Below are 26,239 nucleotides of genomic sequence, written 5' to 3'. Positions count from 1 at the left end.
CTGCTAAGCAGGGAGTCTGCTTCTCCCTCTGACCCTCCCCTCTCATGCCCTCTCTCTCTCTCAAGTAAATAAATAAAATCTTAAATTTAAAAAAAGAGTCAGATACTTAACTGACTGAGCTACCCAGGTGCCCTGATCTTAAGGTTTTAAAAAGGTACTTCTCATAAATACTGTGTAAGTGGAACTGCAAATAATGAGTTTCCTAATGTTCTTTTCATATATTTATTATGTGTTTTCTGCTTAGGTCTGCTCAAACTTCCTTTGGCTGCTAAATCTTTGTATTTCAATATTAGATTTTTAAGTCAGTTGTGGGCCACTATAGCTGAAGAGAAAACAAGTTGATTTGACATTATAAAGTAAATGATACTGATTTTAGAAGCACATGAAAATAACATGTGTTTAAGAAAGATTTTTCTCCCCCTGCCAGTTCATCCAGAGCAGCTTCCTCCGAGGCCATGGATTACATTAAAAGAACGAGACCAAATTCTGCCATCAGGTAAATATTTTTCTTGACTTTTTTTTTTTTTTTCCCCAGAAATACTGGAAATGCCATTTGGGCTTTGTGATACAAGTATAACAAGCCTTCATTTTATGTCCACAAGGTAGATGAGCTTCAAAAAGTACTGATAGGTAGATTTAAAAGTATAAAACCCACATTAAGGCCATGTGTAGGAATCTCCTTTATCTTTCACAATGATGTAGCTCTTGGTTTCACAATTATTCCTTGTAAATAAAGCCTTACAAATAAGAAAATAAATGAAGCCTTCCAAGTGGCCTCTTCATTCAGGGTATTGGGTGAGTTAAATAGAAAAAATGAAAAATAATTTTTTTCTGAAAATTTTAAACCACTTGGCTACTTTATCTTTCTTCAGTGGTTAGAGTGGTAACACTTTTGAAAGAGTAATTTAGACTGAGTCTGTATTTGCTATATTGGAAACAAAATATGGTACCAGGAAACAAAATATGGTAACAGCATAAGCAGTACATTTCTGTGTCTTCCAGCGGCAGTAATTTTAACACTACCACACTCTTAGAGTCACAGGATGAGCCTGTTCTAGGAGGCACTGTGTCGTTGATCCATTGTAAGAACACTTGTATTAATAGGATGCACATTGATGGTCTGAGTAAAAGGAATTCCTGAGGTTTTCTGCAGAGTCTTAACTTGGTGGATTTATTTTGTTTAGCCTTCCTTAATGCATAATTAATTGTTACCTTTCTGATTTTAAAAACACTATTTTCTGATTCTTCAAAGTAATCCTTTTTTGAGTACTAGTGAACATAATCTTGAAGAAAAGCTTTCCTAATACTGCATACGTACATTTTCATTAAGAAAAAGAACAACAGAAACATGATCTCATCAGTTGTTGAATTCTCAAAGTAATGTGTTCTTGGGTTTTCCTTATTGAAAAATGAGTATGGATTTTCCTTGGGATGTATTGTACTTTCCTCAGTAGAATCTGAGTGCTAAATAAAGGGGCTTTTACTTCTGGTGAGTAGGGAGGTGTGTATAATACTTAGGATTTATTTTGTAAGAATCAGTACCATACAGTGAAAAAGCTAACAGTGTACAAAATGGCCTCCAGTTTGATCCCCAGGGGACTATTGAACTGAATTTCTCTTAATACTTTCCCCATTATCTGAATCTAACCAACTTCAGTCAGGTATTATTACTTCATTATTTGGATTCCTCACCTTTTATTCAAGTATGTGATTCACAGCCATTGCTCTCCACTATAGTCATTTGGGATGCTTTTTAAAAATATGTATATCTAGACCCTAAATATACTAACTTACTTAGTCTTGAGCAGGGCCCTGGGAATGAGCACTGTACAGAGTGATTCTAATGGGCATCCTGGATAGAGAATTACTGATAAAAATCCGGGCTTTTAAAATTAATGTCCATATGAATAACTTGGAGATTTTGATAGCTTGCAGGTTCTGACTTAGTAGGTCTTTGTGGTACCAAAGAGTCTGTATTTTTGAGTACCTAGGTGATAGCGGATGCTTTGGGTCTTCAGAGCACATTTTTTGGTAGCAAAGCTATAAGCTGTATTCTCCTTTTAGTTTGTTCACAGTCCTTCTATAGTTCAGGGGCATTTTAAAATGAGAATTCAGTTTCAAAAATGAATATATGATTTGGCAGAAAGAATTCTCTTACAACTAAACTTTGTTAGTCAGTGTTCTGGCTCAGAGTGATAAGAGCCGTAAGAGGCTCCCAAAAGTATTAAATAATGGGTATTTTGTTAGTAAAAATGAATTAGAGTCTTTTAATGAACAAAACTAAATTCACTTTTGTTCCAGTTAAATGAAGCTTCGCTCAAAAAATTATGTGCAAAATATTAGCATCCTGACTTAGAATTTGAATTTTTATTAAAATAAATTTCCTAAAAATCTAAAATGTGAACTATAAGTCTAATTCTAGTGAAAGAACTTTGATGTGACGGACTTCAATGAAGTCTTAGTAGATAAAGTTTAACAGAATTTTGCCGAAGGCATTTCACAGTGATGATATTTGGGATAGGTTTGTATGCCATCTGTGCTTGTGCAGGTATACATATGATAACTTCTCTTTGAATTCTTGCCTAATTTTCTCCCTTTTGTCTTTTTTTTTTCCCCTCCCATTTCTTAGCATCATTCACGGTTATGTGTTACAATGTGTTATGTGATAAATACGCCACCCGGCAGCTATACGGCTATTGCCCATCCTGGGCATTAAACTGGGAATACAGGAAAAAGGGAATTATGGAAGAAATTGTTAACTGTGATGCAGATATCATTAGTCTTCAGGTAACACTGTAGACATTAATTGTCTGAGGGCACCTGGCTGGCTCAGTTGGTGGAGTAGCAGCTCTTGATTTCAGGGTTGTGAGTTTGAGATCCACATTGGATATAGAGATTACTTTAAAAATAAAGTCTTAAAAAAATTTTAAAAAAGGAAATTCAATTGTCTGAAACTTAAGGAAGATCTTAATAGATCTTACTTCTAGGAGAGTCTGTGTTCAAAACAACTCAGAAGGATTTGTTTTCTCTCCTCTTAAAAAGGGCAATTTTAGTAAGCAGATAAGACATTTCCATGGTCGAACTGTTTTGCTAAGTACAGCCATCCACCTGTACTCATTTACTATTAAGTGAAAAATAATTTCATCCATTTAACAGTTCATCTTATGAACAGATCACTGGTATTATTGAAAGAGAAAACTGCAGAAGGTTGTTTGATTTAAGAATGTGAATTTAACTTATAATGGAATCTTGAAAAAATATTATTTGTCCACTGTTCCTTAATGATAAACATTGTAAACACTTACAAATATTGTGCTAGAAATCATGCAGTTTTGCATTATTTTAAAAACTGTCTCTGAAATGGACTTTTCTGTTTTATAGCACTTTATTATAATGAATTTAACTGAAGAAACACCTTTCTGTTGAAATAATGTGTTTTAGCACTTTAACACTCAACTAATAAATAGCCAAGATTTCTAGGTAGTATTTAATAACTTTTTTCTTAGCAACTTTCAAAGCATATTACATATTTATGAAGGTATTTTAAAATTTTAAGTGTAAGAATTTCATAGCTGCTTTTTAGCACAGCCTGAGAAGAAAGGTATTACTTTTTAAATCATTTTTTGTACTAGAGTAGCTTGAAAATATATGTTGTCTGTGGTTCATATGACTTCCTGGGAAATAATAAAAATATTCAAAAATTAAATTTTCTTCTGAATATGGAGAACTGACAGAATCATGGGGGAGAAGGAGGCAAAGTTAGTTTCCTTCCTTTTTATTTAGTATTTGTAGTAATGATAGCCTTACATTCTTCTAAGTATAGTTTGAAGGATAAAAACATAATTTAAAAGGTATTTTTTATTGTAAAGGTAATACCACAGTATAAAATGTTCATTCTAGAGAAATTGAATATTTTGAAAAAATAATGGAGGAAACCCCTAAAACTTATGAAGTATTTGTTGTATTTTTTTAAAAATTTATTTACAGATCTATTTTCAGAGTAAAGTTGAGATCATACTATTGCACTTAATGTACTTAACATATTACTAAAATTCTTCCAAGCCAATTCATTATATGAATATATATTTATTGATTCAACATTTTCCCTACTGGTGACCATTTAGGCTATTTATTAGTTTTTACCATTGTAAAATCATGTTATGAGATCATCATACATAAATCATTATCTTCACATTTAGTTATTTCATTTGGAAAGATTAAAAACATTTTATGGGTCAAAAAATGAAATAATCTAACTTAAAAATACTGGATTAACAGAGACTATTGGGTGATTGGTGTTCAGGTACCTTAAATTCTTTAAAGTTGAACTTTTTGTTGATTGATCTTAGACTTCTCACTCTTGGGTATCATTCCTTTCCATTGCAGTTGAGAAAGAGAAATAGTTTTTAAAATTACCCCTCTAAATTAAACTTACTATTCCTTACTGCTTAATCCATAATCTGTCCAATTTTACCAGTTTTAAGGAATTATTACATAGTAGAATGAACTCTAAGTTGGAACTAAAGAGATTTGGGACCAACTAGCTAGTAAGCAAGAGAAAATCAGGCAACAGTTCAGGTTCTTTCAGGTTTAAAAGCTGCCATTATCAAATGACTGCTGCTAGAGGTAAGGTAGGATAGATAATATTTTTTCTGTGAATTACTTTAACTTAGTCGCACCTTACTTAAACTGCTAAAAATTTTTATATCTTAAAGTTCTCCTCTGTCATGTCAATGACAACTTTTCTTTCACCTCAGGAAGTGGAAACAGAGCAATACTTCACTCTCTTTCTGCCAGCATTGAAGGAGCGTGGATATGATGGATTTTTTTCTCCAAAGTCACGTGCCAAAATCATGTCTGAGCAGGAGAGAAAGCATGTGGACGGTTGTGCAATATTCTTCAAAACAGAAAAGTGAGTTAAGGAAACAAAGCATAATAGTGTATACTTACTTCTTGAACACACAAATTAGCAGTAAGCTAGCTAGAAAGCAAGAGATGTAACAATTTAAACTGTTGGTAATGTTGTATTTCTTAGACTGTATTGGAAATAATGTTTATTATACTTTATGCTTTATTGCCAAATTACACTAAAATTTTTGAGAGGTATGTATTTGAATATGTTGTGTTATCATATTTCCAAATATATTTTCATGAAGTAAAATACTAATTCTGGTGTTTAAAAAAAAAAGTATAATGCTTTTTTAGGATTTTGAATGAGTGATCTGAGTTTCTTTCTCTGAGTTTTGTTTTGGTAGTTGGCTTTTTCAAAATCATTAATTTTGTTAACCTTTTTCATCCTTTCAATTAACATTTCATTTATTTAATCATTTATTCACTAAATGCTTACTGAGCATAATTTATTTGCTTTGTGACCAGTGCTGTGCTAGTCAACGTAGACATAAAGATAGACAAGACATAGTTCTAATCCCACTCAGAGCTCTGGTCTAGTAGGAAAAGGTAATGACATAAGAAAATAAAAATGATATATATGAGATAGAGATTTGCATAGATGAGGGAGGGTGGAAGAGAGACACAGCTTGTGGAGCTGGAGAGTTAAAGGATTGACTGAGACAGGACAGTGGAAAGCAGCCATTATCAAACAGAGAAAACATGATTTGTGTTTTTTCAGTGCTGTTGATGTGCTTGATTAAAGTAAGTAAAAGTTGAGAATGTTGTGAACCTGCTTATTGAAATACATAAATGATCTTCTGGAAACCTTTGTTATCTTGTTGCACTGGGTTTAGGAAACTGCATTTCCTACTTGAGGATGTAGAGCCACAACACTTTCAGAAATCTGTCTCCTTTTGAGTGCTGGCTAAGTAGCTTGTTGATAACAGACATATTTAGTTATCATCTTGAGGAAAAGAGAGAAGCATATTTTTTGCCTCAGAAAGGCTGCCAATTTTATAGTGGAAAATACAAAAATATCTTCAATAGAAAACTGAAATGCATAAAATCTGATAGAGGTGGAATCCCATGGTTAATACAGAAAGGGAATCATCTATGTATAGGATAAGCATGTATTATTTTCCAATATTGGCCCCTTTTTAATACCAGTTATAACAAAAGAAATTACATGTTTTTATTGATACAGGCATATTACTAGCATATTATGTTAAGCAAACAAATAAGTGAAATTGAGAGATACTTGGCCTACTTTTTCTCATTTATTTGTACCTATTTTCCTGTCTTTTCTGTGAATTTTTAATAAAGATATTGTCATTTTGGCTAATAATTAGTGGATAGGCCTGCAGTGTTTGAGGTTAGAATATACTGAATTCTTGTAGTTGGTTCACGATTTTATTTATGAATTTCAGAATAACAATAGATATTACTTTTATATACTGTTAGGCCTTTTATGGATTCTCTCACTGAATTTTTAAACCCTCAGAGCTAGGGTTACAGCTGTATTCTCATTTTGATACATGAGGAGACCAATGTATAGAAAGTAGTGTGGCTTCATAGTCAGTCCTTTTAACCATGGTACTAAACTGAATTTTTAGGTTTCTTATTGAGCTTCCAATATTACTTATACTTCTTAAAAGTTTACCTCATTTGGAAAAATTGCTTTGAATTTGATGTTTGTTACTTACATTCATAAGCACATTTTCTTGAAACACCATAATTGGAAAAAGAGTACTGGTAATATTAAGATAAAACATCAGGTTCTTTTTCCATTTGCTGCTGTGTCTTCCCAAAGGAAGATAATATAGTTTTTATCATTCCCATCACAGATTGAGAGGAAAATCTAAAATGCCTTGATAATTTACTAGAGGTAGTTAAGATTTTGAACTAACAGTTATAACTATTATCTAGGAAACTTTAAACAAAGTATTTGAAAATCGAAGCTTGAATTATTAAAAATGCTGTGAATTAGTTAAGAGGTGCACACAGGAAATACTTCAGTGCATCATTTGGTTTTCTTCATGTCAACTCTTCTTGCCTGATTAGTAACATGGATCCAGTAACAGATGAATACTTTGAATATAATACCTTATTATATTCTTTTGTGAGCAGTATTAAATACTTGTTGATGTTGTATGAGCTAAGTGTCCAATGCCAAACTATTTGAAATTTAACACAAAGTATACTACCTTGCCTTTATTCTATTCTGTTCTTCAGATTGGAGAGATAATACAGTGCAAAGAAAAGAATTGTGAAGCCAGGTGGTTCTCCTACTTATGTGGCTATATAATCTTGAATGAGTCACTTCCTGTTCAGGACTTATTTCCTCATTTGTATTTGTTTGTATGTTACCATCTAAGATAATTGCTTTATGTAGTTAACAAAACTGACAAAGTCAAAAGACAGCTGTAGGAAGAGTACTTCGAGTCTCATTCTCAGTCTCATTCTTCTAAAACCAGAGTATCTCAAAATTCCTACTCTAGATTGATGATGGTTTTTCCTGTCATGGAAAACAGTGATACAGAGTAAGTAACCATAAATAGAAACTATAATAATCACTGTTTTTAGCAAAATACTGTAATAAAAATTTCTTATCCATCATGATGAAAGAATAGGGAATTACTTAGTAAAGAGTGGGACACAGATGACCAATTTTCAAAGAGCTAGAATACAGTAGAATAGTCCTTGCACCATATTCATTGTGGTTTACTCTTCAGGGCTTCGGAAGGGACTTCAGGATTTGACAGGACCTTTTGGTCATCATTACAAACATTTTTTGGGTAGTTAGATGCATGGAGATACCAGAAAAAAGAAGTTTCAGTTTATAAAATGCTAGAAGTCGGCTTTTGCTTTGTCCTTTATCTCAGTAGCTATTATTTTCTTTAGTGCAAAATATTTTATAAAATACATTTGTGTTGTTGTTGTTGTTGTTGTTGTGTGTATATGGAAACACTTACTATAGATAAGTATTTTAAAGTTTTTTTTTTTAAAGATTTTATTTATTTATTTGACAGACAGAGATCACGAATAGGCAGAGAGGCAGGCAGAGAGAGAGAGAGGAAGAGAAGCAGGCCTCCTGCTGAGCAAAGAGCCTGATGCGGGGCTTGACCCCAGGACCCTGGGATCATGACCTGAGCCGAAAGCAGAGGCTTTAACCCACTGAGCCACCCAAGCGCCCCTAGATAAGTATTTTAGACTCAGAAATTTAAATTTTCTTTTGCTGTATTTTGTCCTATAGACTTAGTGGTTAGCAGAAGTGGGCTTGGATCCAGATGCACAATTTGAAGAAATTGAAAATGGAGAAAAATGGAGATGAAGCAAGACCTAGATACTAGACTTGCTGTTCCTGAAGTTAATAGTTCTGATCTGATCATGCTTTGTTTCACATCAGTGAGAAAGGGAAAGATGAGATCGTGCTAGAACAGGTGACCATTACACTGTGGAGAAGCAGTGTCTTCCAACAGGACTTAGAACTGGTTGTCACCGTGCTCATTCCTTGCTTTGTCTCTGCTTTCTAACCTGCTTCCGGCCTTAGATTAACCAGGTGAGGCCAAGTCTTCGCTGTTCCTTCCTATGTTATTACAGTAATTCTGTGCTTGAGAAGAGGGTATCCAGAAGTTACAGTATCATTCCAAAATGACCTAATGTGATAATTCCTTCTGACTGGTCTCAGATACCGATATCCTGTGTCATCGATGGTGGTTGCATTTAGAATTTGTCTGGGTGATTTAAAAAAAAAAAACAGATTGTGATCATGTTTCTGTTGTTCACTGTCCCATAAATTTAATCTGGAACATAAAATTACTCTTTTGTGCCACACGGGGCACAATACAGAAAGTAGTAACTTTCACCTAATTTGAGAGGTTTCTTCTGGGGCTAAAATCAAGAATGTAAAAATGGTTTCAGTTGTTCAAAGAGTTGTACAAAGATTGGTAGGATAGTGCATATCTACTTTCTTCCCAATTCATCCCAGTGTCTAAGCTTACTTTTTTTTAGCAAGTTCTTTTCTGGCGTTCCCATGATTATTTAAAGGGACCCAAGAACACATTTTATAGTATCTTCACCCTAAATATACAATAAACACTTCTGTTTGGTTTAGGCTTAAGAGTGCTGGAATATGATCCAGAAAGGGTCATAGTTTGCTTTTTTATGGTTATACTCATTTCTTGACTATGTACCTTTCAAGTTCGCTTTGGCGTGTAAATGAAGTCGGGTTGGGGGGGTATATTGTTTTGCTCGCTGGTAGTTGGCATTCATTGTCCTTTCTCTGCCAGTGACTGAATCACATCACAGCCCATAAAATTACTTCCGGATCATAAGCTAATAAGAAATTGAGTTATCTCATTGTTCTGTTTGAAGGCTATTTTGGACATGTTCTTCCTGTATTTGAAACATTCAGCCTAATAATCTGCCTCAAATCATGTAAGAAGGGTTGGATCTTTGTTTTTTGATTCTAGCAATCTTTATATGATCTCGCTATGCCCATTTGACTTTCTATAAAATAAGACTTTCACAAAGGTATTAAGAAGAATCCTTAGACTAAAATAGCATGAGGATTAATGCTTATGGCATCTGTGTACTTGATATGGAACAGAAATAATAAAATGAAATAGAGACAAATCACAAGATTTTACATATTAACCAAGGATTGATAGTTTGGATTAGTGACTGGAAAGTAATTATAAACCAGTATGTTTAATCCAGAACTAACATCTAATAGACGGAATGAGGAAGACATCTCTGTATGTCAAAATGTCACCTGTAGATAAATTTGAGGCAGAAAATGGAAACAGTGGAGTGTGTTTGGTTATGTATAAGAGGGGAAATTAAGAAATAGTATTGGTAAGATAGTATGAATAGAATATGGATAATTATTTCTTACTGTACTATAAATGTTTTATAAATATAGTATAAAATAAACAGAAAAACAAGACAAGGTGTAGGAGACTACAGCTACCTGACCTAGTGCTGGAAATTTTCTTAAGGCAGACTAAATGAAAGTTCTTACCCTGCAAGAAGCACATCTTGCTCTTGCTTAATTCTAAGTGTAAAGAAGGAACTTTCTTTGGTTCCTTAGTGCTCAACTATCTCTTTGGTTCTTCAACTCTTGGTGAGGTGGCACCTGGGTGGCTCATTTGGTTAAGCATCCAGCTCTTGGTCTCAGCTCAGGTCATGAGACCAGGGTCGTGAGATGAAGCCTTGTGTCTGGCTCCACATTCAGCTTGAAGTCTGCTTAGGACACCCCCTCCCTCTTCCCGTGCCCCCCTCCCCCGATGTGTGCACACACGTGCGTGCTCTCTCTCTCTCTCTCTCTTTCTCTTAAATAAATAAATATGAAAAAAACAAAAAGCAAACGATTGGTGAAGCTGAAATGATAAAATTCAAGAGAGTGACCTAAGTGTCAAGGAAGGGAGTATTAGTTCTAAGTATATATTTTGTTTAGGAAACCTCATTTATTTTTCTGAACTTTTTGAGACCACAGATATTAAAACCTGATACTTCAAGAAGATTGGGAAGCTGTAAAGTCAAAAGTGAGGTGATACAATAATTAATTATACCAGTTAGAAAGATAGGTATTTGTGCTTGAGAAGAGGGCACTGTCCCTTCAACTATTGAAGGCCTATAGATGGAAGACTTAATAATCTAAATAATTGTTCAGGATTCATTTTATTTTATTTTATTTATTTATTTTTTTAAAAGATTTTATTTATTTATTTGACAGAGAGAAATCACAAGTACACTGAGAGGCAGGCAGAGAGAGAGAGAGAAGGAAGCAGGCTCCCTGCTGAACAGAGAGCCCGATGCGGGGCTCGATCCCGGACCCTGAGATCATGACCTGAGCCGAAGGCAGCGGCTTAACCCACTGAGCCACCCAGGCGCTCAGGATTCATTTTAAATGAAGAAAAGTCAGTAACCAAACATGTATTTTAACCAGAAGTTGAGTGAACCTGTGATCTTTGCCAAGAGACTGAGAAAAATCAGAGGCTTGGTGAAAATGCTAAGAATGGTATTTTAAATACCATGCATTTAAAGAAAGGGATATACCCATTGTGGATTGTGTAGTCATTAATTGAGGATCAAGGTATAGAACAGCTGTACCCCTTCTGTTTTACTTTTATGAGCTCTATAGAGAATTGTCTTCAAAGTGGAGACTAAGACCAGGTGAAGAGGAAATTGGTAAGGCAAGAGAGTCACTAAACTGCCTGAACTAGTTAGGTTTCCAAATCAAGATAATGATATCCCATGGTACTAAAAAATCTTGTGAAAGTATGCCTGCAGAACTGGCATGGGCGATCTATTGTGAATGCTGCAGTGCAGGAGAAGTTCCTAGGATACTGAAGATGAACAAACGACCTCATTTTTCAAAAAGATAAGGCAGTTTGGTGTTCTCTTATGGAAGGGAACAGGGAAGAAATTGGGCAGAGAACAGAGGTGTGTAGCAGGCCTCACAGCCTCAGCTGACCCCACCTGTAGTTTTGGAGCTGGAATGGCCAGTCAGAGTTAACCTAGGAGGGACCAAAATCCCTAAACTTTTATGTTTTGCTTTAGATCTATAAATGGACGTACGCCACTCTAGAAGTACTTGACCTTGGGTGATGTAGCTTTCTGCAGCTAGAACAATTCCTGAAAGATTGATGAGGAATATGGACAGTGTGTTTCCATATTCACCCCTTTGAAGAATTTTTGCAGATTTTAGGACTAATATGTATCAAGTACCTATCACAAGTCTGGATACAAAGTAGATCCTCAGTAATGGGCAGCATGTATTATTTTTATTACTGGTTCTGTCCTATTGAGAATTTTGATTATTTCAGAGAAGACCAATATGTACACCTAACATTTATGAAAACCAAAAATGGTAGGGATATTTAATCTTCTGGGGGAAAAAAGAATGAAATTTCAAAGTGTCCTTAATCAGTAATTTCTCTGACATCAGCAGTAGCAACTTTTTTCTAGATAGGTCTCCTGAGTCAAGGGAAACAAAAACTAAAATAAACTTTTGGGACTATATCAAAGTAAAAAGTATTTGCACAGCTAAGGAAATAACAGAACTAAAAGGCAAACTACAGAATGAGGAAAAGTATTTGCAAATGACATATCAAATAAAGGGTTAGTATCCAAATATATAAAGAACTTACACAACTCCACACCTAAAAAACAAATAATCCAATTAAAAGATGGGTAGGAGACATGAACAGACATTTCTCAAAGAAGACATACAGATGGCCAATGGGCTTATGAAGAGATACTCATTGTCACTTATCAGGGAAGTACAAGTTAAAACTACAATGAGATGTCACCTCACACCTGTCAGAATGGCTAAAATCGACAACATAAAGAAGATGTGGGCCATATATACAATGGAATATTATGCCTCCATCAGAAAGGATGAATACTCAACTTTTGTATCAACATGGATGGGACTGGAAGAGATGATGCTGAGTGAAATAAGTCAAGTAGAGAAAGTCAATTATCATACAGTTTCACTTACTTGTGGAGCATAAGGAATGACATAGAAGACATTGGGAGATGGAAAGGAGAAGTAGGTTGGGGGAAATCGGAGGGGAAGACAAACCATGAGAGACTGTGGACTCTGAGAGTTTTGGGGGGGGTGGGGGGAATGGGTGAGCCTAGTGGTGGGTATTATTGAGGGCATTTATGGCATGGAGCACTGGGTGTGGTTCTAAGCATTGAATTCTGGAACACTGAAAAAAATAAAATAAAATGAAATAAGTAATAGCTCAAATCAAGAAGTAATTTAAATGTCTGCTACAGAATGTTAAATAAATTATGGTGAATCTGTATAGTGGACTATAATACAATCATAAATATTAAATTTAAATAATATTTAATTTTATAAGTCCTTATCCCTGATAGAGTATTTATTAATAAACCAAAATATAAAATTATGGAGTACTATAATTGTGTAAAAATATTTGTATGCAAATGCATGGGGAAAAGTCAGTGGGAAATATATTGACTTAGTGGGGATATTTGGTTGCAGGTAACTTTAAATTTTCTTTATATTTTTCCTTGTTCCCAAGTCTGTATAATACATTTATTGTATGGTCATTTTTTTCCACTTATTTTTTTTATTTTTTATTTTTTATTTTTTTAAAGATTGTATTTATTTATTTGTCAGAGAGAAAGAGGGAGAGAGAGCGAGCACAGGCAGACAGAGAGGCAGGCAGAGGCAGAGGGAGAAGCAGGCTCCCCGCCGAGCAAGGAGCCTGATACAGGACTCGATCCCAGGACGCCGGGATCATGACCCAAGCTGAAGGCAGGCGCTTAGCCAACTGAGCCGCCCAGGTGTCCCGTCCACTTATTTGTTCTTAAGCATCTATGGAATGCAGGACTAGGTTTAAGAGTGAAGAAGTCCAGGAAATTTTGGTTGTATCTTGGTTCTTCTTTGGGTTATAATTAATATTTCCCCAAATGCAGTTTCAGTCTTTATTAACAGAAGTACAGTTTAAAATGAAGAAGGCACTAGTTCATTTATGCCCATTCTAGGTACTGTACCTTGGGTAAACTTGAGTTGTTCAAATGAATATATATGTCCTATATCATATAAAGAATTGGCCATTTCTTAGGAAAGGTGTAGTGGAGTGATATTTAAAGTAGTGTCAAGTTATACTAGTTTTTATTTGGTATTCTTTTAAAGAAAATATCGATCTAGGTTCAGTGGAAGAAAGGTACAGGGAAACAAATTTTAGTTAAGACATTTCTAATTATTAGATGCCCCCTTCCCTCACAATGGCCTGACTTTGGTAGCAGTAAAATATTCCAATACTAAAAACGTTACCATTAAGCAGGATTTTTACACTTTCCTACAAGGTTCCTGTAAATAAGCCTTAAGAGTTCTGTAAATATTTAGAATATATTTCAAAAACTAAATACAACTAATTAAACTGTAACTTTAAAATAATGTATTCACTCAAATATTTCAAGTACCAAATTTTAAAACTTGGAAATTAATATCATGTTTCAAAGGTGCTGCCTAGTTGACTTGTTTTTGTGCAGACCTCTGAATCAAGTTTGTTCCTGCTTGCTTAGGTTTTCTAAGTTCAAGGTCAGTCAGTTATTTACTAATAATATCTGTGTGTCTCTGTGAATCAGGATTTTTTTTTTAAGATTTTTTATTTATTTGACAGAGGGAGACAGAGAGAGAGAGGGAGCAGAAGCAGGGGGAGTGGGAGAGGGAGAAGCAGGCTTCCTGTGGAGCAGGGAGCTCCATGTGGGGCTCAATCCCAGGACCCTGGGATCATGACCTGAGCCTACAGCAGACACTTAACGACTGAGCCACCCAGGTGCCCATCTGTGAATCAGGAGTTTTGTTAATACTCTATAACTAAAGCAAAAATACAGAACTAAACTGGATACAGAGGCGGATATAAGATTATAATTATCAGTACCCTCTGATTTAATATTTTCATATTCATCAAAATGGATTCATTGTTTTCAGTGACTGATTTAGTTGAACAATATTATTTTGTTTTATGTATGCAAATTTTACCAGAAACTATTTGAAAAAGATATCTATCTATTGCCTAGGTGTTTGGAAAAGTCTGATATGGAGAATGGTCATATCTACCTGTAGAACATATTTGAATCTTCCTTCTTCTCTGTTTCTCTTGCCTTAGTCCAAGCCACCATCATCTGTCATTTATACAACCTCAAAAACTTTGTTCGATCTCACTTCAGCTCCTATAATCATTCTCCACAAAGTAGCTGGAGTGATCTTAAAATTTAAAGTAATACCATGTCCTTGCTTAATATATATCTGGATATATATATATATCCTCACTTATATCTGGATATATAGATATAGATATAGATATAGATATAGATATAGATATCTAGGGATATTACTTCCATTGTTGCCTTTCGTCTTTAACATAATTTCATACCCTTCCATTCTCTTCCATCCCACAAACATGCAAAGGTCTTTTCTGCCTGAGGATCTTTGCTTTTTCCTTAACCTGGAATGCTCTTAATTCCATTCTTCACCCTGGGAACTCCTCATCCTTCATGTTTCAGTTTAAATGTCACCTCGTTAAAGTAGAGGTGAAAGCTGTGCTCCTTTTTATCACTCTGGGTTAGAAATAAGCATTTGACCTGACTTTATTCTTCTCCGCATGAGAAGTGGGGCAGGGAGAGGAGTACGATTTTATCTAGCACAGTGGCCTGCAGCATAGTCAGATTTTAGTTTATATTTATAAAGATATGAGCGCATGCTTCTGTTTCAAAGCTGGGGGAGGATGAGATGGAGGCCTGTTGAAAGAGTAAAGGTGTCTTCTCGCCACATACTATTTAGTGAAAATAGTATGTTTAGTTAGTTTAGTTATATTTTACAGATCTAATAAAACTAGGCTAAAAGAGTTGTTAAATGGCTTGACCCAAAGCAGTGTGACTTTTTCATATGTATGTCATCAGTATGACTATGTCAGTACTACACTCAATTCTGTTAAGTCCTATAAATCTACGATTATTAATTTGGAAGTAAAGAAAGAAAATACTATCCATGCAGAAACTGTGGTCACATGGAGAGCCATTTTTCACCTTATAGAAGCTGTTCCCCTGAAGCCTTACATACATGTAATGCCAGCTTTTTAGTAAAGGCCAGGTAGAAAAATTGCCTTCTTAGTTGAGATAAGGGTGTGACAAATCTCTTGATGGGGTAAGAATAAAACGGCAAACGGGGTAGGTAGATTTTACTCTGTTCTTTGTCATTAATCTGCTGAGTTAAGGTTGTGTTCACCTTTAAATGCCAGAAAGTTCTAACAGCAGTTTAAAGAAATGAAAGAAGGGCACTTTTTTCGCACAAGTCCAGATATGGTATCCAGAACTGCTTCATGTGCTTCCCAGTCCATAATGGGTTGGCTTTTGCCCTCCTGCTTACCACAGGGATAAAGCCATAAAAAGACATATACCTTTGCTAGATGACACTTCTAAGAAAGTTTTTAATCACACATCTTAGGTCTCACTGGCGGAAATTCATCGCATGTCCCCTTGCAGATGGAAAATGACTAGGGAGACAGTGAATACTATGTATATTGTGCTCCGTCATCTAATGTCTTTTAGCACGATAGTCCAAGTACCTAACACCTAATACTAATTAATGCATTGTGCCTTTTAGATTTACCTTGGTGCAAAAGCATACAGTGGAATTTAACCAGGTGGCAATGGCTAATTCAGATGGATCCGAAGCTATGCTGAACAGAGTGATGACAAAAGATAATATTGGTGTCGCTGTGGTATTAGAGGTCCACAAAGAACTATTTGGAACAGGTGAGTGCCATTTAAAATATTCTTACTAAAAATAACCACCATCTTGTGCTTTCCATTTCAGACAAGTGCGTAGACTCCGCCTTATTTGTTGCACAGTGATTTTTTTGGTCTTTGAGGAAAGTTAGGGGGAGATGGGCTGGAAAATAACCCTAATTATGTAAACCATCATATATATATCTAGGGATATTACTTACCAGATAATCTGTAAAAAGGAAAGTCTTTAATATGCCATTATTTCGAAAAGGTTATTTGAAGTAGGAAATGCTGAATTTGGAAATTATGATGAGTTGGTTCTCTTTTTAGCCATATTTTTAGCTTCTTGAGTGTGAAATCTTTTGTCTTTAAGGTTAAGTACTTGGCAAGTTTTCTCTAATTTCTTTGTTATATCTCAGTCATTGTCAGGGTAAGAGCAGGATCTTTTATCTACCTGGTACTTAGCTTTTGCATGTTAGATTATTTATAGCTTCTTTCAAAGTCAGAAACTCATTATGTACTTCGCATATCGAGACCTTTTTTTCCCCTTTATCCTGCCTGCCTTTGCACATTTCATTGTTTACTTAATTAGTATATTTTAGGCAAGAACAAGGAGAAGATGTTAAGACCACATTAGGGCTTTATTTTTAAACTTTTTTTCTGTTCTTACTGTAGAAGAAAAGATGTTTGCCTTGAGTATTGATTTGAATTATTCAGACCATGCCTATCTGTCAAACCTCCCTTTTCTCTTTGTTATTTTATCCATCATCAGATAATCTTTGATAAGTTATTTTAAATTTTTCTTCTTTTTTGGTCTTTCCATTTTTACCTACTTTTATGTCCTTTCCAGTCTTACTCTTTTCAAAAGTTAGTTACCTCTTTTTTTGGTAACTTCAATTCATGAAATTTGAATTTCTTTTGGAGTTTTATTCTTCTTTTAGTATTCAGAAAAGTAATTAGAAATTATACAGCAGATACTTTCACATTTTGAAATATGGCTTTTATTCCTACAAGAGGAACTTAATGTAGAAGGTGCTGATGGCTTCGTTGTTTTTAATAGTTCTTAGTATTTAATATAGTGAACATTTAATGTACAGCCAGAAGTGACACTACAGAATTTCTAGGAAAAGAGTGGAGCATAGAGAATTTTGGCTATAAGATTTTGTCTTGTCAAATTGCTTTAAAAATGACCTTCTATATTTGTAAGTCATATATCCAATAAGGGGTTAATATCCAAAATATGTAAATAACTCATAAAGCTCAATAGCAAGAAAAATGAACAATCAGATTAAAATATGGGCAGAGTGTCTGAATAGACATTTTTCTAGGGAAGACAGAGATGACCAACAGGCACATGAAGAGATGCTCAACATCACTAATCATCAGGGAGATGGAAATCAGAACCACAATGAGTTATCACCTCATGCCTGTTAATATGGCTATTATCAAAAGGACAAGAAATGACAAGTCTTGGTGAGGCTATGGAGAAAAGAGAACTCTTGCACGTTGTTGGTGGGAATGCAAACTGGTGCAACCGCTGTGAAAACAGTATGGAGGTTCCACAAAAAATTAAAAATGAAAATACTAACTTGAAAAGAGATATACACCCCCATGTTATTGTGTCATTATTTACAATAGCCATGGCATGAAAGCAGCCTATGTGTCGCATCAACAGATGAATGGATAAAGAAAAGGTTGTATATATACCCAGTGAATACTGTTCAGCTATAAAAAAAAAAAGTCTGCCATTTACATTGATGTGGATGGACCTTGAGGGAGTTATGCTAGATGGAATAAGTCAGAGAAAGTGAAATATGGTATATCCTCACTTATATCTGGAATCTAAAAAACAAAAGAAATGAACCATGACAGCTAAACCAGAGTCACAGATACAGAGAATATAGAGTGGTGGTGGCCAGAGGGGAGAGGGATTAGGGAACGGGGAACAAGAGGGAAGGAGATCAAGAGGTGCAAACTTCCACTTATAAATAAGTCATGGGGATAGAATGTATGGCATGAGGGAAGCGCACTTGAAAGTTGATGAGAAAGTAAACCCCGGGGCGCCTGCGTGGCTCAGTGGGTTAAAGCCTCTGCCTTCAGCTCAGGTCATGATCCCAGGGTCCTGGGATCCAGCCCCGCATCGGGCTCTCTGCTGAGAAGGTAGTCTGCTTCTCTCTCTCTCTGCCTGCCTCTCTGCCTGCTAGTGATCTCTATCAAATAAATAAATAAAATCTTTAAAAAAAAAAAAAAGAAAGAAAGTAAATCCCAAGAGTTAACTTTATATGGTGACAGATGGTAACTCATTTTGCAATGTATGTAAACATTGAATCATTATGTTGTACATCTGAAAGCAATGTAATGTCAATTATACCTCAATAGAATTTTTTTTAAATGTCTACTTCTGTCACATATAGCAGACACTTGAGTTACTTGTTTATACTCAACATTGAAGATAATTATATCTTAGTAAGGTGAAAGGAAACTTAATTTTATCAAAACAGTAGACTTAAAAATTCGGTCTTTTTCTGCATGCAGAGTTTTATATTTTCAATAGAAAAATTTAAGAGACATTTCTACGGATTTTTTTTTTTTTGTAGTTTTAGGATTTTATTTAAATTCCAGTTAGTTACAATACAGTGTAATATTAGTTTCAGAAATTCCAGTTAGTTAAAATGCAGAGTAATATTAGTTTCAGGTGTAGAGTTTAATGATTCATCACGTACTTAAAACACTCATCACAAGTGCCTCCTTAATCCCTGTCACCCATTTTGCCCATCCCCATCACCTCCCTCGCACCCCGCAACCTCAGCGTGTTCTCCGTAGTTCCGAGTCTGTTTTCTGGTTTGCCTCTCTTTTCCCCCATGTTCATTATCTTTTTTTCCCCTTAAATTCCACATATGAATGAAATAATACAGTATTTGTGTTTCTCTACTTAGTTCATGTAGCAGTATACTCTCCAATTCCACGTCACTGCAAATGGCAAGATTTCATTCTTTCTGATGGCTGAGTAATATTCCTGTGTGTGTGTGTGTGTGTGTGTGTGTATACAAATCACATCTTTATCCATTCATCAATAGGTGGACATTTGGGCTTTCCCCATGATTTGGCTATTGTAGATAATGCTGCTATAAACATTGGGGTGCATGAATCCCTTAGAAGAACTACTTTTGAATCCTTTGGCTGAATACCTTATAGCACAATTGCTGGATCATAGTGTAGTTCTATAGAAATTTTAATAGAAAATGAATTGTGCATGTTTACTAATACTGCAATAGTGCAAAAGTATATAAAATAAAAAGTAAATTCCTTATTCATACTCTCTAGGAGTAGCTCTTGCTAATTTCTTACTTTCATTACTAATAGAGACTGTATGTATATGTATGTATGTATAGTTTAAATGGCCTCATACCATGCACATTGAACTTTGTGCTTTCAGTATTTTATGGATGTCTTTCTCTGTACCTGTTAACCAAGTTTAATTTTTACAATTTTTAATGTATTGTCTACTTTGTTTCCCATTTTGACAGCTAATACTGTGTTAATACTTACTTTGACAAAATTTATAAAGCAATTTTAGGGGGAAGAAAGAACCTTTTTTTAGTTGAATATCTCACTTTCCAAAGGAACCTAAGTACCAAAAAAGTTAAGCATTCCAACACCAAAATAAACAGTAAAAACGTCAGGTCCAAAAACTGTGTCCAGATTTTTGAGAGCACACTATTCCTGTGTCTCCTTTTAAAAATCACTCTCTTTGGGTGTTTAGTATGAATTTTTTTTGGTAGGAAATTTTCTTACTTACGTAATTTGTATAAGTTAATATAGTGTTATTACCTTTTATTGATCCATCACTGATGTGCTCAGGAAATGCAAGGTGAGTGAGTACTGGGCAGTGGGAAGAATTTAAATTAAGGTTTAGGTCATTCAGATAACTGAAAACCTGCCTCACTAAGTGATTGTGATCTTTAAATGACAGAGGTATTTAAAGTTCTTGTTTACATCAAGAACTCAGCAAGTCAAGGAACTATAATCAAATGTTGATTGTATCATGATATAATTCTTAACTTGGGCATATAGAGCAGAAGTTGGCAAACTTTTTCTGTAAAGGGCCAGAAAGTTAACATTTTAGTCTCTGTGGGCCACATACAGTCTCTTTCACAGTCTTTCGAAGATATTTTTGTAGACTCCTTTGAAAATGTAAAACCAGGGTTAGCTCATCCAGGCTGTACAGAAACAGATGGTGGGCCAGATTTAGCCTGGGGCTGCGTTTGTCTACCCTGATCTAGAGGAGTAATTCCCATGTTGGGATTACCAGAATCTTAGCATTTTAGCTTCTAAGAACTACATTATGAGATAAAATGGAAGATACAGATTAATGGGAAAAAAAATAAGGGGCTATGGGCTTTTGGGAGAAAACCTTAAGATAATTGCTTTTTTGATACATACACCATAATCTTACCCTCTTGTTTCAAATGTTTGAATTTAGGTATGAAGCCTATTCATGCTGCAGACAAACAGCTGCTTATAGTGGCGAATGCCCACATGCATTGGGACCCAGAGTATTCTGATGTGAAACTCATCCAGACCATGATGTTTGTCTCAGAGGTTAAAAACATTCTGGAGAAAGCCTCTAGTAGGCCTGGCAGCCCAACCGCAGATCCTAATTCCATCCCGCTGGTGCTATGTGCAGATCTTAACTCATTGCCAGATTCAGGTATTTATAACATCATTTCCTCATTCCTTTCAGTTTTGCTTTAACAGCTAGTTGAAGGGCTAGCTAGCTCCCAACTTCTGAGTGAATTTCTCTGCCAGATTAAGGGAGTGTATTAGTATGCATCCAGGGATGATAGGACCTGGGGTAATGGAGAGTTTAATATAGAAGCTATGAACACAAATGTGTTCGGGGTTAAGGTACACAAAATAAGGGGTGGTGCAGTCCTCTGCTACTAAGGGAATTAGGACCTTTACCACATCTACACCTAAAGGTTTAGAAAAGGGTAGGAACTTTTATCATAACTTGGAAAAAGTAGTTCTAAGAAGAGGATTATGTAGTAGGAGTGAAGGCAAAGTCAGCAGTAAGATGGGAGTCTCACTCTGCTCTCCTGCCAGTCCGCCCATGACCAAGTCCAGGCAGCAGGTAGGGTGGGAGGAGGGTTGCAATTGATGCCATCGGCCTCCTGGGGCACGGAGTGCAGTGGAGAAGAGGCAACCAGGGAATATTGAGCACGGGTAGTTTAATGGGGTTGCAACTTCTCAGTGAAGTCATTAAGATGAATTACTAATATGTGGTGCAGAAGACTGATCCATATTCTCCTTGGATGTGACATTACTTCTAGAGCTCCACTAAACTACTTTATGTCCTAACTTACATTGTTTTAGATCTATGGAAAAATTAATTTCTGCATTTTAGATATTAAAGTTCAATGTAAAACATTTAAGTATTACTGTTTTGCTATTACTAAATTCTTTATATGTTTAATAAGCTATTTTAAATTGTTTACTCTCTCAACAGTAAATGTGACATAACGCAAATACTTGCAATTGGAAACTCATAAGTCACAAATCTAGAAAATATCTTTACTTTTCCTCCTCAGTAAATAAATGTTGTCTTCAATGAATACTTGTCTTCAGCACCTAACCCAGTTGGCACCTTAACCGTGTCTTCCTTTCTTAGTCCTTCTTTTGAGTTGAATGCTCTCAAGTACAATTTTCTCCTGCTTCGTTTGCTTTCTTTAAGCCGGGGAGCTGTCATGTGACAGTACAGCATAGTGAGCTGCTTTTGCAGCCAGACCGTCAGGGTTGGAACCTGGTTCTACCACTTACAAGTGCAGTCTCTGAGTTCCTCATTTTTAAATAAGGGGATAACAATTTCATCCACCACATAAAGTTGTTTGTGAGGTTTAAGTGTATAAAGCACTTGGAACAGTGCCTAACATGTAGTAAGTGCTAGATAAGTGCTTTTCACATATTCACAGTACTGATAACTGTGCTCATCACTTAGCTCATGATATGTTGCTGTCATTCCTGATCACAGACAGAAGGAGATGGCTAACAGTCTTCACTAATCATCATCACAAGGGTTCTGATATATTTCTCATATTTGCTTGTTAAATGGAAGCAATGTATTTTTCGAATGCTTCTACTCTTTTTAGCTCTTTATACATACCTAATATTTTTGACCAAGTAGCTTACAATGTCCCTTATAGTATGAAACAGAAAGAGCCTCACTATAGTTCAAAATAAAGAATATTTTCTACCTAACCTAAACATAAAAGTGTTGAAGATCCAAAATCTGTTTTTATTGTAAATGACTTTTTATTACGTATGCTCTATTTTACATATTCCCAAAGTTGTTAATTGACTGCATAAAATAGTGAAATACTAACGAGATATAGTGGTTTAGGATAATATTCTAAAAGCCTTCAGGGTTAAGACCTCCCTGGGCTCAGGGAATCCTCTTTAGCTTGAAGAACCATTAAGAAACCTGAAGATATTTCTGGATGATCCTGATACTTTGTTCTGAAATAGGGAAATACTCTTCAGTCTGATTTAACCATATGAAATTGTTGGTGTTTGATTTTTTTTTTTTCTTTTTAGCAGTGACAACCAAGAAAAGGCAATTGCATATGGCTCAACCTAATTAAATCATCCCGAACCTGGTATATCCACCTGACAACAAAATTTTGGTCATAAAGTCCTATAGAAGGTCTAAAATGCTAACTGATAGTATTCCTTCCTTCTTAACTCTACTAGGTGTCGTGGAATATTTGAGCAATGGAGGAGTAGCTGACAACCATAAAGACTTCAAGGAGCTAAGGTACAATGAGTGTCTTATGAACTTCAGCTGCAATGGCAAGAATGGGAGCTCAGAAGGGAGAATCACACACGGCTTCCAGCTGAAGAGCGCCTATGAAAATAACTTGATGCCTTACACCAATTACACCTTTGATTTCAAAGTGAGTGACCCCCTCGGGGCTGACACAGAACTTATTTCAAATACAAACATACGACAAGAAAGATAAATATTATTTATAATGCTTACTTGTATAATCTCCGGGAATTTTTAGATTCTCAAAATGTCTTGACTAAGTATGCTTCTAAATGTCAGGAGATTTATTAGCTTTGTTGTTGTTGTTGTTGTTGTTTGTTATTACTGATTTGAGAACATTTTTAAACCTTCAAACTTTCACATTTGAAGTAATACTGATAAATAACAAAAACTTCCAAAATGCTTAGTTCAGAACACTTTATATTTATTAATATAGTTAACCTTCACTTGTCCATACTATCCCTAACTTTCAGTAAGGATCTAAATAATAAGCAACCTGATATGGGTATATGGGTGATTTGATCTTGAATGAGTTTACGTAATAGTCTCTCAAAATTTTCTTTGTACTTTCCATTAATGTCTTATTTATCTTTAAATTTTCTAAGTTTCTTTGGGAGATGGGGTTAGAGATGGTTGTACTTAGGGTCTAATATATATATATGTCCACATAGTCAAATTAATATATTCCCAGGCAGTGGAACACTCCAGCTTAATGAAAGAAAAAGAAAGATATTTTTTCAAAATAAAAAAATTTAGAGACCCATTGTACAAGACAAATTGTTCTTTAGCAAGATTGATTGTAGTGGTTTTCTGTAGGTAAGATTACTTTCCCTTTGCCAATTATCCGATCAGTCTTTCTGACTGTATGTAACTCCTCCATTGTACCTCTGTTTGACTTTCTGGCATTTCAGGCATCTGTACTAAAATCTTACGCTATCTTGAAAAAAATGTAGATATTAGAAAGTGGTTTCATGTAAGAAGCCTAGAGGGAATATAATAAAAATACCAAAGGAAGTTTTCAAAATGGCCTTTCACATCTCCAATAACCATTTTATATTTTTGGTGCTTGTTAGCCCCTTTTTAAGGGGCAAATAGGAAAAAGGGAAATCTGTGTGATGTTATTTGACTTTTGTGATCATGAGGTGGAGGAAAAAATTGTGTAGAGTGAATTGAATCTAATTTTAGTATTTTTGCTGTTAGAGTAGTTAGTACTATCCCAAGTGAGAATTCATTTTATTCAGATCACTCATACGCAGTCATGGGCTGGTAGACATCTAGTAACCAGCTTTCTGAGAAAAAGAAACACTAACTCCAGGTGCTTGCTGGTTTCTGTGGTGTAAGTATTCCCATTCTGGTAAATTTCAAGCTCCCAGCATAATACCATTCAATTCAGAGTGGGGATGAGGCACTAAGAAAGCAGGTACTCTCTGACTGTAGCATACCCCTGCTCTTGTGCAACCTCAAAGGAAAACCTCTAGGCTTCATGGCACATGGTTTACCATAGGTTAATTTCTATCCCTGTGACTCTAGTGATACGTAATACGTCTCTGCCGGCACAACCCAGAATATCTGAATTAAAGTTCCCCACAATAAATGTTTAATAATTTTGCAGCTCTTATTGCTGTTTTCGTATGCCTGTGGTTAAAAAGACCAAATCATTTCTATCACATCTAGGCTTTGATAAATGTTATTTTTCCTTGTCCATCAATGGAAATTAGAGAAACAAAATTTGGGATATTAATCTGAGCCATCTTTCTTAACCATCCGAATTGTTTTAAAATCCTTTGTTGATATTTCTTCAAAAGATTTTACATGTGTTAATAATTGAATCAAAAATCTTAACCATTTTCATTGTCCAAGGAAGTACAGGTAAAGAACCAAAAGTGCGTGCGTGACTCAGAGTGTTTGATGTTTGAGTATGTGGATAGGATGAGACAGAAGGATAGAGCTGTAAATCCGTGAGAGACAGGTGCGCATGGGAAGAGAGATACACGGGCTGACCTGATCGGTAGATGGATAGGATGGGAAGTGGCTGGAAAGACAGGGTGAGCCGAGGAAGAACTGGGCACACCTAACAACAGAGAACGAAGCTTTTAGTCCAAATGACAGTGAGTGTTTCAGTTTTATGTAAAGTGTTTTATGCCATCCTATTATTAAAGTCAATCAGTAAAAAAAGGTTAGGTAACATAAAATATAAAAGGATCATGTAATCAGCATTACATACGGATCTAAATACAGTATTCTGCCATTGGATCAGTAGAGTGTTGTTAAATTTTACTCATTTGGCTTAGCATTTGTTTCCTTTCTTGGTCCTTGAATAATTTAGAAATGTAGAAAAGTGATGTTTAGAAATCAGATTCCTTTAATCTAGAACTAATTGGGAAGATAGCAAAGGGTAGGTAAACAGTTAGGAGAATTACTTGTAGACCAGGTGTCCTCATAATAGCTAACAGAATGCGGGCCGTAGACTGTGTGGCTTAGAAATAACAGAAATTCATTGCTTACAGTTCTATAGGCTGGAAGTATAAGATCAGGGTACCAGCATGGTTGGGTTTGGATGAGGGCCCTCTTCGGGTTGCAGACTGCTGTTTTCCTGTATCCTCAAGTGGCAGAGAGTCTAAGAGAGCTCTCCGGGGCCTCTTTTTATAAAGCGCTAACTTCATTCATGAGAACACTACCTTGATGACCTAATTAACTCCCCGAAACCCTACCTCCCATCATTTTAGGAGTTAGGATTTCAGCGTGTGAATTTTAGGGGGACAGAAACCTTTAGACTATAACACCAGATACATTGAATTAACAGCTTAATTCAGACTTTTCGCTGTTGCTGTTCTCTATCCCACCAGTCTAAGGGTGTGCCTGAGCCAGTTAATGCAAGTAGTAAATCTTTCTTTGTTTTGTCAAGTAGTAAATCTTTCTCTATTACATTATGAAATTTATAGTATATAATTTTCTAACATTCTTTTTATAAGACAAACAGCATAATGCTAGCTCATAAATTATTTTCATTATTTTTACCTTTTTTTCAAATACATTTCTATAGACTTATTACAGTCTTTCCTAATATAAAAGTTATTTTCCTTACATTATAGCCTTTTAAAAAGTTTGAATCAGGAAAAGGTCAGGAATCATTAGTCTAATAACCAACTTTTTGGAAATGGCAGTATATAAGTGTAAATACGTATGTACAGATATTTGGATGAGTTTGCAGATACGTCCTTGCTAAGGGTTCTGATTGAGAAATTT

General features: G+C 35.3%; 1 protein-coding gene across 5 annotated transcripts in view; it reads left to right on the top strand.

Annotated features, from left to right (window-relative positions):
- The window catches only part of CNOT6L (CCR4-NOT transcription complex subunit 6 like), a 112,687-nt gene that overhangs the window by 82,556 nt on the left and 3,892 nt on the right, over window positions 1–26,239 (top strand). For all 5 annotated transcript variants that reach the window (XM_032334674.1, XM_032334675.1, XM_032334678.1 and 2 more), the window contains 6 exons: window positions 428–496; window positions 2,630–2,787; window positions 4,758–4,912; window positions 16,043–16,194; window positions 20,651–20,878; window positions 22,918–23,120. In XM_032334674.1, the coding sequence (XP_032190565.1) occupies window positions 428–496; window positions 2,630–2,787; window positions 4,758–4,912; window positions 16,043–16,194; window positions 20,651–20,878; window positions 22,918–23,120 (965 nt within the window). The remainder of the gene's footprint in view (window positions 1–427; window positions 497–2,629; window positions 2,788–4,757; window positions 4,913–16,042; window positions 16,195–20,650; window positions 20,879–22,917; window positions 23,121–26,239) is intronic.

This window comes from Mustela erminea, chromosome 2, assembly GCF_009829155.1.
Source record: "Mustela erminea isolate mMusErm1 chromosome 2, mMusErm1.Pri, whole genome shotgun sequence".
In the NCBI taxonomy this organism is placed as follows: domain Eukaryota; kingdom Metazoa; phylum Chordata; class Mammalia; order Carnivora; family Mustelidae; genus Mustela; species Mustela erminea.
The sequence above is the reverse complement of the archived record's forward strand: the minus strand, read 5'-3'. Positions and strand labels throughout refer to the sequence as shown.